The sequence below is a fragment of the Elephas maximus genome, chromosome 8 (assembly GCF_024166365.1).
Source record: "Elephas maximus indicus isolate mEleMax1 chromosome 8, mEleMax1 primary haplotype, whole genome shotgun sequence".
Classification (NCBI taxonomy): Eukaryota; Metazoa; Chordata; class Mammalia; order Proboscidea; family Elephantidae; genus Elephas; species Elephas maximus.
The window spans coordinates 11,070,560-11,083,071 of NC_064826.1; the positions used below are offsets into that span (position 1 = coordinate 11,070,560).

General features: G+C 46.9%; 1 protein-coding gene across 2 annotated transcripts; it reads left to right on the top strand.

The window, feature by feature from the left end:
• Nucleotides 1-566: 566 nt before the first annotated feature.
• ZC3HAV1L (zinc finger CCCH-type containing, antiviral 1 like) lies at nucleotides 567-12,228 on the top strand. 2 transcript variants are annotated; one of them, XM_049894287.1, is made up of 5 exons: nucleotides 567-979; nucleotides 1,957-2,092; nucleotides 7,768-8,026; nucleotides 8,523-8,702; nucleotides 10,360-12,228. In XM_049894287.1, exons 1-4 carry the CDS (start codon nucleotides 615-617, stop codon nucleotides 8,660-8,662), a joined length of 900 nt encoding a protein of 299 aa, XP_049750244.1. In that variant the 5' UTR covers nucleotides 567-614; the 3' UTR covers nucleotides 8,663-8,702; nucleotides 10,360-12,228. The 2 variants fall into 2 exon arrangements, with proteins under 2 accessions (XP_049750244.1, XP_049750243.1); XM_049894286.1 differs by having other exon boundaries at nucleotides 8,523-12,228.
• The last annotated feature ends 284 nt before the right edge of the window (nucleotides 12,229-12,512 follow it).

Genomic DNA, 12,512 nt, shown 5'->3' on the forward strand with positions numbered 1-12,512 from the left:
CCCTAAAAGCATGTGCTCATCCTGAAGGGTGCCTAGCACAGAGCAGGTGTCCCTGCCTGGCTTGGTGTCCTGGGGTGAAAGCCCCTCCCTGGCGACTCAGTGTTGGAGGGACCCCACCGTCCCTGCCTGGTCCCATGTCCGAGGGTACTCCACTGTCCCTGCCTGACTCTGGGTGGGTGGACCCCACCATTCCTGCCTGTCCCCATGGCTGCGGGTACCACACTGTCCCTGTCTAACTGTGAAGGGGGGGACATCACCGTCCCTGACTGTGCGGGTTGGCCCCCACTGTCCCTGTCTGAGTCCGTGTGTGGGTGGCCCCCGCCTTCCCTGTCTGACTGTAGGAGTGGGCCCCACCGCCCCTCTCTGACTCTGTGCAGGGCTGGACCCCAACGTCCCTGCCCGACTCCGTGTGGGGTGGCCCCGCCGTCTCCGCGGGGCCCCGTACGGGGGTACCCACTGTCCCCGCCAGCTCCGTGTGGGGAGGCCCCGGCCCCCCTCACCGAGAGCCAGGCCACCGCCCCGCGCCCCTCCTTCGCAGGCGGGTCCCTCCGCTGGCGGCCCTGGTGGGGAGGAGCCTGCGCGCTCGATTGGAGTCGGTGGGCCTAGCGGGCGGCATGGCGGAGCCCACGCTGTGCTCCTTCCTCACCAAGGTGCTGTGCGCGCACGGCGGCCGCATGTTCCTGCGCGACCTCCGCGCGCACGTGGAGCTGTCGGAGGCGCAGCTGCGCGCGGTGCTGCGAGCGGCTGGGCCCGAGCGCTTCTTGCTGCAGGACGTGGCGGGGCCCGAGGGCCTCCTGCTGCAGGACGCAGCCGGACCCGAGGGCCTCGGCGGCGACGACGCGGCCGCGGCCTGCAGGGTGGTGGCCGTGTCCGCCGCGCGCCTCTGCGCCCGCTACCAGCGCGGCGAATGCCCAGCCTGCGACCAGCTGCACCTCTGCCGCCGCCACATGCTGGGCAAGTGCCCGCACCGCGACTGCTGGTGAGCGGGGAACGTGGACCTGCGCAAGGGGAACTGGCCACTCGGAGGGGTCTGGGGGGATCTCCGCGTCTGCCACCCTTGCAGGTCCGGGGAAGCCTTCCCTGCCTCCCAGGTCCGCTGCGGAAGGAGGGGCATGGCCTCCCCTTCTGGATTTTGTAACCGCCCCTGCCCTGGGGCCCCCACTACAGGGCCGGGTTAATCGGGAGTGGAACTCTGCGTTCCTTTATGCCAGGGGCCTTTTCTGGGGCATTTTGGGGACCCGAGGGGAGCCATGGCCCCTGTTCCCAGAAACCGCCCATTCCCCTGTAACCGCAGAGCTGGCCTGTGGCTGCGGGTTTGGGAACCTCGAGCTAGTCTGATCCCGAGAAAGTGGAGACGTTAGGGCAGGGGGGCCGGAGGAGGTTGGGTCTGGTGGCTTCTGGAGCTGGGGTTGTCTATTGGACACGCCACACCGCAGCGACTTCCTTTGTTGTTGTGTAGCCCCCAGGGCGGAGGTGGTGAGCTGTGGGTGTGGTAGCTCTTGGGGGTGGAGAAGGCCAAGGGCAGCCCCTGCGGTGTCTACCTGAGGTCAAGGTAGGGTGGGGGGGACGGGTGCCCTTAACTTTAAAGCGTCCTCATTTAAAATGGAGGGAGTTGCTTCAACACGGCTTCTTTGTTGTTGTTGCTGTGAGTGGATTGCGACTCACAGTGACCCCATGTGTGCAGAGTAGAACTGCTTCATGGTATTTTAAAGACTGTGACCTTTTGGAGGTGGATTGCCAGTCCTTTATTCCGAGGCACTTGGGAGTTTTTCAAACCGCCAGTCTTTCTACCAGTAGCCAAGTGCTTAACTGTTTGCACCTTCCAGGGTGTTTAATAAAAGGCTGTAGTATTTGTGGGTTCACAGAAAATGTCAGTTGGAAACTGCCCTAGGCATGAAGTTTGACAGACTGGCCCCTTCATCCGGGCCTCTGAAGAAGAGCTTTGTCTTCTCCCAGGTCTACCTGTACCCTTTCCCATGATATCCACACACCTGGCAACATTCAAGTCCTGAAAAACCACGGGCTTTTTGGCCTCAATGAGGCCCAGCTTCGGATCCTGCTTCTGCAGAACGACCCCTGCCTTTTACCAGAGGTGAGTTGCCAAGGAGCCCCCTCGGGTGAGGTGAGAGAGAACAAGATTCAGCCCACAGAGGACAGCCTGAGGTGTGTGGGTGGGGCCACAGCACCATGCTGACCTTTGTGGAGTCTCTTTATTGGGCTTTGATGAATAGGCAGTGATGGGCCTGTGTGGTGTAGAAATAATAACAGTGACTTTTGTTTTTTTTAGTGCTCCTTACTGAATGCTAAGCATTTCACACATCTTAAAAAAAAAAGTTGCCCTCAAATCGACTTATGGCGACCCCATGTGTGTCAGGGTGGACCTGTGATCCACAGGGCTTTCAGTGGCTGATTTTTCAGACATTGATTGCCAGGCCTTTTATCCACTGTGCCGGTGGGTGGATTCGAACCTCCAACCTTTTGGTTAGCAGTTATGTGCATTAACGGTTTACACTATCCAGGGACTGCGCATATACCTTAGCTCATTAATAGCCTATGATTTAAACCTGTCCCCCTTTTACTGGTGAGGAAAAAAAGGCTTAGAGAGATTAAATAATGATATAAACCTCCCCCCCCTTTCTTTTTTGCCACAGTTGTACAATTATTTTTTTCTCATTTACTTTTTTTTGGCTTTAGATACTTAGTGGCTTTAAACAGCATGTTTAGTTCCATATGCCTAAAAAGCACCCATTCAAATTGCAATAATGGTGAAATTAGTATGTTTGTTTCTGTTTAGATATTATACACAAAGGCTTTTTTTTGTTTTAAGCAAAATAGGAATCCCAAGAGAAAATATTGCAAGGAGAGATGACTAATTAAAGGTTACATTTTTTAATCTAGCACCATGACTCTGTCCTAAAAACCAGTTACCGCGGCGTCACTTCCGACTCACGGTCACTGCTGTGTTGCACAGTAGAACTGTGCTCTGTAGGGTTTCCAATGGCTGTGACCTTTCGAAAGCAGATCACCAGGGCTTTGTTCCGAGTACATCATGTTTGGTAAAGTTCAGGGCTGGAGAAAATGAGGGAAACCCTCAATGAGATGGATGGACACAATGGCTGCAACGATGGGCTCAAACCAATGATCTTGTAGATGGTGCCGAACTGGGCAACATTTCCTTCCGTTAAACACCTAAGGTCACCATGTGTTGGAGCTGACTCCGTGGCAACTAACAACAGCAAGTGTATACAAAGCAACAACTGATAGACTCGCAGTGAGAAAATGACAAATTCACCGTTATTGAACCCGATTTCCATATACTTCTTTCAATTATTGGTAGTTCAGCAGACAAAAAGTTAGTAAAGACATAGAAAATGTGTATAGAACCCTACACAGTATATGTTCTCTTCAAGCACACATAGAAAGTTTATAAAAACTAAGCCTTAGTGCCCAGCTACCATTACTGAACAGTTGATCAAAAATTCTATAGAAGAACCTTGATCAAAAGGGGGGACATGCAGAACAGAATTGCAAATCTCATGGACTCCAGACGTTCTGGAGCCATGAAGGCTAGGTGAGCCCCTGAAACTGTTGACCTGAGATAATCTTTAACCCGTGAACCAAATATTATCCCTTAAAACCAAATAATAGTTTAGCTTAACTAGTAAAAAATGTCTGCCTTGAGCATTATGCTGTTTTAAGAACTATCTATATGGGATCAAATTGACAACGGCAACTGGAAAGATAGGAACCTTAGGGGGCAGTGAGTGTATGCTAATGGGGGAGGAACAGCTCAGGGGGAGGGTGAGAATGGTCGTATAACTCGAAGAACGTAATCCATGTCACTGAATTGTACGTGCTGAAGTCGTCGAATCGGTGTATGTTTTGCTCTGTATACTCTCAACAATAGCAACAACAAAAGAAAACAAAAACTAAACATTAGACCATAAAGCAAGTCTCAACAAATCTCTAATAATTGATTTGTGTTACTTTCTCATACCACAATGCAAGTAAGTTAGTAGTCAGTATAACAAAAAGAAAAATATAAATCCCCATACATCAGGAAGTTAAAATATGGAATATCTAAGTAACATATGGGTCAGAGAAGAAATCATAATATTGAAAATACCACTGAATAATAATGAAAATACTACCTAATCAAAAGTGTGGGATTAGCTAATGAAATACTTCGAAAGATTAGAGCCCTATGTGTACATATTAGAAAAAATGAAAGAGACTAAAAAGAATTCAAGTTAAGAAGTTCGGGGGAAAAAAAACCAACAGAGTAAACCCAAAGAAAGTAGAAAGAAGGAAATATTAGAGAAAAGTGTAGGTATCTATGATATAAACCAAACCAAAAAGCCCAAATGTACTGCCACTGGGTGGATTCCCACTCATAACAACCATGCAGGACAGAGTAGAACTGCGCCATAGAGTTTCTAAGGCTGTAATCTTGATGGGAGCAGACTGCCACATCTTTCTCCCGAGGAGCAGCTGGTGGATTTGAACCACCAACTTTTCGGTTAGCAGCTGAGCACTTTAACCACCATGCTCCCAGGCCTCATCTATGTTATAGAAAATAAAAACCCAGTAGGGAGAATTAAAGACAAAAACTTACATCTTTGAAAGACCCAATAAGATAAACAAACCTGGTAAAATTGATATAAAAATCTAGCTTCAGGGGAGGAGAGAGAATCACCATCAGCAACAGCCCAAGGCTGACTGCTGTGAGGTGGAGGTCAGACATACCTCCTCTCTCCAACCTTTTTATCAATTCTGACACCACCCGCCCCTCCCACGGCACTCTCAGCTTCTCTGCTGGGTTCTATAATTCATTGCAATGGCCAAAGAACTCAGTCCATACTCACAATTATGGGGTTTATTAGGGAAGTAATAGGTTCAGCTCGGGATTAGGATCAGGAAGCATGTAGGCAAAGTCCCTTCTTCAGTGCAGGTGCGCACTCAGCTCCCCTTGGCCATGCCAGCAAGGAGGGCCTTCTCCCTGCTGTGTACACCACCTCTCGGTCGTCCAGGTCTCCTCTTAGCCTCCTAGGGACAGGCTTCCTCTCAGCCTCCTAGGGACAAGCTCCTATTAGCCCTGGCCTCTGCCCTGCTTGGGCAAGTGTTAGACAAAGCTCTTTAGCTCTGCCAAGTGCCCAGAGGCACCCACTTGCCAGCAAGCCTCCTGCCCGAAGGCACTCAGCTCTTGCTCCGTGGGCCACCTTGCCTGGTCTTCTGGTTCTTGCTCTTTTTCACCGCTGCTGCCTACAGTGTTGCAGTTCTTTCTCCTGGGTCTAGGAGCTGAGACTCAGCACAGGGCCCCTGGGTCCAAAAGACACACTCTGCTCCTGGCTCTTCTTGCTGGTAGTAAGGCCCCCCTTCCAGCTTCTGAGATTGGCTCATTTGAAGCCTAGCAGGTTGGCAAAACTGATCAATCCCCTTGTTAGGATTCCATGCACCTTATTTACATTATAAACAGGCTGTCCAATCCCCTGGGAAGGCCACAAACATCTCATTTCCATAGGCCCACCCAGTTGTTTTGTGGGAGTTAGTTACCAGACCATGGCTGCTGTTGTTAGCTACCCTCGAGTCAGTTCCTACTCATAGCGAACCAGTTCCAACTCATAGCGACCCTGTGCACAACAGAACCAAACACTGCCCAGTCCTGTGCCATTCTTACAATTGTTATTATGCTTGAGCTCATTGTTGCAGCCACTGTGTCCATCCACCTCATTGACGGTCTTCCTCTTTTCTGCTGACCCTGTACTTTGCCAAGCATGATGTCCTTCTCTAGGGACTGATCCCTCCTGACAACATGTCCAAAGTATGTAAGATGCAGTCTTGCCATCCTTGCCTCTAAGGAACATTCTGGTTGTACTTCCAAGACAGATTTGTTTGTTCTTTTGACAGTCCATGGTAGATTCAATATTCTTCGCCAACACCGTAGTTGATCAGGGGAAAAAAAAGGTGAGGGGATAGAATAAATAAATATTGTGAAGGAAAATGCGACAGCTGTAGATACTGGGAGCCCTGGTGGCACAGCGTTTAAGAGCTCAGCAGCTAACTAAAAGGTCAGCAGTTTGAATCCACCAGCTGCTCCCTGGAAGCCCTATGGGGCAGTTCTACTCTGTCCTACAGGGTTGCTCTGAGTCAGAATTGACTCGACGACAGCGGGTTTGGTTTTTGGTTTATAGATACTGTACCTAATAAAAAAGATAGTAAGGTACAAGTACATTAAATTTTATGCTGGTACATCTGAAAACTTAGATGAAATGGACAAATTCCTAGAAAAATACAGAGCTTATCCAGATTGATTCAAGAAGAAATACAAAGCCAGAATAGTCCTATAAACATTTTTAAAAACCAAAGCATTAGTTAAAAGTCTTCTACAAAGAAAACACCAGGCTCATATAGTTTTTTTTGTAGAGTTGTTTCAGATCTTCAAGGAACAGCTTATTTTAATTTGGGGCTAGGTCTAGCATAGGATCTGTTGTCCTTGGTGTCCCGGATATTCTTGTACCAGCATCACACTGTTTAATGGAAATAGTTTATATTTTAGTATCTGGTAGTACAAGTCTCTGTTCTTCTTTTTCAATTGTTTTTGTTTTGTTTAATCAATTCTCACTTGTTTCCTTTTTGAGATAAACTCTAGAATCATTTCAATTCCTGAAAAGATGTTAATGAAATTAGTTTTTGAAGAGGGGGTGGGAATTGCATTCAAATTACAAGCTCACTTTAGAAAGTTGGCATCACAGTTGTAGGTAGAACGCTGTTTTGTCTTAAACAGGATGTTCGTGACCTGAGTCCCACACTGGGGAATTGGCTGGCTGCCTGCCCGTAATATCACTTAACGTGTTCCTCTGCCCTCTGAATTTACCGTAAACTGTTGGGTCTGGAGGTCTCTTGGGACTTAGATTTGATTTTACTGCCAGGGTTTTTAATATGTGGGGCATCGTTAGCATGACAACCATCCAGGGTGCCTGGGACTGAGGGGCTTCCTGGGACGCAGGACTGTCAGTGCTAAACCGAGACAGCTGTATTTCCTGTTGCATCACAGCAGGAGGCGTAGAGTGTCTGGTCATCTCTCTCTCTCTCTCTCTCTGTGTGCGTGTGTGTGTATGTGTGTGTGTGTGATGTTAAGATTGTCAGGGTTGACAGCCTGATCCATCACCATGAAGTTCCCCATCAGTGGGTTCTTGGTTCGCCTGGGGCAGACTTGGTCCCCGTTACTTGTCCCGATGTAATTATTAAGTGTTGCCTTCCCCTTCACACTTCCTGTCTCAGGTTGCTTTCCCCGGAAGCAGAGCCAGAGATAGGGATTCAGGTGCATGCGACTTAGTGAGAGAAGGCTTCTCCAGAAAACCCTGGAAGGCAGAGAGGGAACAGGATGGAGGGGAGGAAACGCCACAAGCAAGGTAAAGGCTGGCCTAGACTTGATCCATGGGGGATTCGGGAGCAAAAGTTGCTCAGCAGAATTGCACCGTGCTTGAGGCCGGCCGATGGCTCTTCCCTAACGCTCCCTTCTTGGGTGGGTTAGCGAGGGTCCTGGGTAAGAGGAGCAGCTGGGAGTCATTAGCGCCAACAGTCATGGCAGTGACAGGGTGCTGGGCAGGAGTACCATTATATGATCTGGCAGCCTTTCTCCACTCAGTGGTTTTAGCAGCCATTGACAATCAGGAGATGCCGTGTTACATCCAGTTTAGCTGGAGAGGCTGGAGTGCAGTGACTAAAGAGAGAGTGAAGGTTAACGTGGCCTTGTTTCTGTGCCAGGTCTGCTTGCTCTACAACAAAGGTGAAGCCCTGCATGGCTACTGCAGCCTCAAGGACAAATGCAACAAGTTTCACGTGTGTAAAGCCTTTGTCAGGGGGGAGTGCAGGCTTCAGCAGTGCAAACGGTCCCACCAGCTTATCCACGCCAATGCCCTGCAGATGATTGAGGACCAGGGCCTGAACCTGCCAAGTGTCGTCAACTTCCAGATTGTCGCCACGTACAAGCACATGAAGCTGCACAATATGTTTGAGAATCCGGGTAAGAGCATCTGGGGTGGGCTCGGGATTTCTCGCCGCAGAGAACAGTGACTTGGAAGTGAGTCTGGGGAGAAAGCACTTCATGTGTTAATTGCCACTTTGTTCTTTGGAAAGCTTAGGACAGTCAGCATTTCACGATATAAAACCAGTCGACTCCGACTCATGGCAACCCCACGTGTGTCAGAGTAGAACTGTGCTCCCATAGGGTTTTTATGGGCCGATTTTCAGCAGTAGATTTCCAGGCCTTTCTTGCTGCTACCATGTCTAGGGCCTGTCGTTGCCTTCATCTGGTCTCGTTTCCTGGGTGTCTCCTAACCACGCAATAGTGACTTCCCCTTGCTGTGGATGCATTTTTTTTTCTTACCATGGAGATTCAAGCTCTCCAAATCCAGGGTGTTGGGAGTCTTGTCTGAGGTCTGGTTAGCTGGGCTGATGCTCCCACCATAAAACGAGAAAAGGATGTCTTGGGAAAGCTCACTTCTCTCTCTTCTTTGTAGACGGTTCAGCTGCTGTAGCTGCTGCTGCCGAGCGTACCCAGGGCCCCGAGAAACGAGGCGCGCGCCCAGCTGGGGCTACAGAGGCCAGCCCTCCGTTCTCTGTCCCTGCAGCCAAGGAGCCAGGCCCAAGTAAACGCTAAGGGCATTGGTGAAAAAGAAGACTCTTGTCGGGCTTGGAAGGTCTGAAAACGAGGCTTCTTTTCAGCTTTAATTTGTAACCGTTCATTCATTTAATCATTTAGTGCAGTCAGTCCTAAGAACCCCTCTTCACAGGCAGTTGTGAGAATTAGAGAAGATGGAGAAGAAGGTGTCCGATCCAGGGTATAAAATGGAGGGTGGGTGGCCGCGGATGAGCTGGACATTGAGTGGACAGAGAGGGGTGAGTCTGGAAGCAGACGGGGTTGGTCCAGGGCAAGCCCAGAAGACAGCAGCTTCCACCTGCAGCCCCTGTGTGCATCCCCTGGCCGCGCCGGGGGCTCTTGACAGGGCAGGTTTCTGTGGACAGTGCTCTGTGATCCCGCCAGCACTTCTCTGCGCCCAGCTCCCAGTTTACACTGTGGTCACTGGGGGCACAGACACTTCGTATTCTATTCGTTTTTACTTCCTGCCATTCCATAAGTGCCTGCCTCCGTTAGTTCACACTCATCGTACGTAATCATTGTTAGCCACGGATGCATTTAATGAAGGTCATATCTCATCGTCAAACTGTTCCCTTATCTGGGGTAGTTAGATTCTTTCTCACAGATTTTGAATATCACTTTTCTGGAAGTCCCCAGGAGATTGAATTTCTGAATTATCCTTTTACTTACAGGTGCTAAGATGACACTGTCTTTTAATTTGCATTTCTTTGAATCTACATGTGAGCAGTATTTTTCTGTGTTTCTCATTTCTGAATGTCTTTATTTTGTGCATTTCTGACATGTCCGTTTACTCCCGGGGCCCTTCATTGTGCTGGTGTAAAAAAAAAAAAAAAAAGTTTTGTGTGAGGTGGTCCTTAATTAGGCTCTTTATTTTCCTACGAGACTGTGCAACCATTCTCTGCTCCTTGATATCCAACTTTGGTGGCTCCATCCTCAGCCAGCACGACAGAACGTATGGACCCTGGGCTCTCACCAAACAGTACTACCTCAGTCTGTCTGCTTTCCATCTCCTGGGGAATGTTCACCAAAGCCTGCCTGCTGTAGCTTGTATTCGTGTGGTCCATCCATTCCTCTTTCCATGGATCAGGATGGACTACCGGAAACCTACCTACCTGAAACCCCTTGCCGTCAGGTACATTCCAGCTCATAGCGACCCTACAGGACAGAGAAGTGTTTCCAAGGCTTTGAATCTTTACAAGGCAGACTGCCACATCTTTTTCCCGTGGAGCAGCTGGTGGATTCGAACCGCTGATCTTTCTTTTAGCAGCCGAGCACTTAACCAGTGTGTCACCAGGACTCCTTAGAGTCATGCATACTCACCCATGTCATTGTGACATCCCCCTTCCTCCCTCTTCTCCTCCCCACCCACCCAGAGGCCTTCATGGGGTACATGTAGATGTTTTATCCTTTGTTTTCATAAAGGTTCCCTCAAAAAAGCAGCTTTCTGAAATCCTTTGCTGTGTTTGCAGTAATAATACTCACCAACGTCAGTGTGTAAAGTATTTAAAAAAATAATAATTTTAACCGTCCTTCAATCATAATGTTTGAGACCTAGGGACAGTGTAGTGAGTTTTTCATAAAGCTGAATTTATTTAATTCAGAACAGTTTTTACTGTGAAAGGCAGTCTTTTCTATGGGGAGGGGTGTACAGTTTTTTTTAAAGTGAGAACTTGCTGTGTTTTCCCCTGCCCATGCAGGAGTGGCCCAGCTTCTGTTGACCTCTTCGCTTTGGCCGTCTACCACAGTGCTCCTGAGCCTTCCTGTTCTGCGGATTTTGTTTCTTTTTTCCTAGTCCTGATTTCACCTTGGTGCTCATTTTTGTAAAAATTATTTTTACATTCTATTATTATTATCTACATTTTATCGTTTTTCCACTTGTAGGAACCAAAAAACCAAACCCATTGCTGTCCAGTGGGTTCCGACTCATGGCGACCCTGTAGGACAGAGTAGAACTGCCACGTAGGATGTCCAAGGGTGTAAACCTTTACAGGAGCAGACTGCCACATCTTTCTCCCACAGAGCGACTGGTGGGTTCCAACCACCAACCTTTCTGTGAGCAGCTGAGTGCTTAACCACTGCGCCACCAGGTCTCCTTCCCATTTTCGTTGTAAGCCATCTTAAATCCTTAATGGGAACAGTGTAGGGTATTAATGCATATCCCCTCAACATCGGGAGAGTTGGTGAACTTTTACATTATTGTGTTCTTTTTATATATCTTATAATTCTGCTTTGATATATGAAGTTATTAGCCCTTTGTAATATTTGTGGCAATATTTTATTCAGTTCTATAATACTGTAGCCCCCAACTTACAACAGGGTTTTTTGCCAACAACTCTGTCATAGGTTGGTTCTGATGTAAGTCAAACACCTCATTTTTTTTTTCCTCGTTATTATTGCCTTTTATTATCATTATCTTTGTAAATCTGATCTTTGTCTTTGGAGGTTGGCATGAGAATGATAACATCAGCAAATTATATGCTACAACACTGTATGTAGTTCATATTACCAGTGATAAGATGTACCAAAAAAAAGGACGGTCGTAAGTGTGGTTCGTTGCAACTCAAATACATTGTAAGTCGGGGACTACCTGTGTTCTGTTTTAACGTTAGTTCTGTTGGTATTCACGCTGTTAAAATGTTTTATATAATAGAAACTGTCTATCTTTCTCTTCCTTCTGATGACTCAGTTCTTAGAGGGCTATCATCACTCTAGAGTTGGAGATAAAAGCTGTCTTTAATTCTTTGCGAATTTGTTGGGGCTCATGGTGGAACTGCATATCTTGGGCTCCCGCATGTGCTAAATTGAGTTCCTGACTCCCTGCAGCCTCATTCCTCCGTCTGCTTCCTTAGTTTTGAGTGTCACCACCATCCACCTAATGACTCAAGCCAAAAAACTGAAAATCGTCTTATTCTCATCCTCCTCTTCATCCCCTATATCAAATTGGTTACCCAGGGTTGGAGATTTTTTCCCCGTCAAGCTGATTCCAACTCATAGCAGCCCTATAGGACAGAGTAGAACTGCCCCATTGGGTTTCCAAGGAGTGGCCGGTGGATTCGAGCCGCCGACCTTTTGGTTAGCAGCTGTAGCTCTTAACCACCACCAAGCTTCGTAAATATCTCTTGCCATATAACGAATTGAACTCTGTCTTTGAATATTTTTGAACCAGTGTCATACTGGTCGTCCTTGTTCTTGTACTTTTTTTTTTTTAATATTCAAAAAAATCATTTTTTCCCCAAGGAACTTGTTTTAATGCAAATTGCACTAGATCCATAAATTAGCTCCTTAACACTTGTCACGTCCGTGATGCTAATCTTTCATGTTGAGGAATTAGGTCTGTTCATTTCTGACGTGTTTCTTCATTTCTTTCAGTGTAATTTGTTCCCGTTTTTGTCTGGGTCTTCTATATCCCTTATTGTATTTAGTCTTTCTTGGGTATTTTTATACATATATTGCTACTTAGTATGGGAATCTCTATTACTAGAATGCTATTAATTTTTAAAATGTTTATCTTTTGCTAAATTGTCTTTGTACTAACAGTTTTAGATGGCCTATTCTAAATAAAAAATCACAGCTGCAGAAAATTTGTATTTTCTAATGTATTTCTTGTTTTTATGTTAAATAAAATTGTGATTAAAAAGGTAGCTGTTGATATATCTTCATTAAATATGAAGTTAATTGTTGGTTTTAAACAAATATTTTTTAATATAATAAGGGTGATAACATCTATTCTCGTTTGCTAGAAACTTTTAGTAGCATTGGTATCTTTCGATATAATCATATAACTTTTATTGCTTAAATCACCTAATATGACTATTTTAATGGTTTTCATTATATGAAAAACACTCTTAGA

Coding starts and splice junctions, on each gene's coding strand:
- ZC3HAV1L (XM_049894286.1), top strand. CDS start 615: ATGGCGGAGCCCACGCTGTGCTCCTTCCTCACCAAGGTGCTGTGCGCG. Junction 2,093..7,767: donor ACCCCTGCCTTTTACCAGAG/GTGAGTTGCCAA, acceptor TTTCTGTGCCAG/GTCTGCTTGCTCTACAACAA. Junction 8,027..8,522: donor CAATATGTTTGAGAATCCGG/GTAAGAGCATCT, acceptor TCTTCTTTGTAG/ACGGTTCAGCTGCTGTAGCT.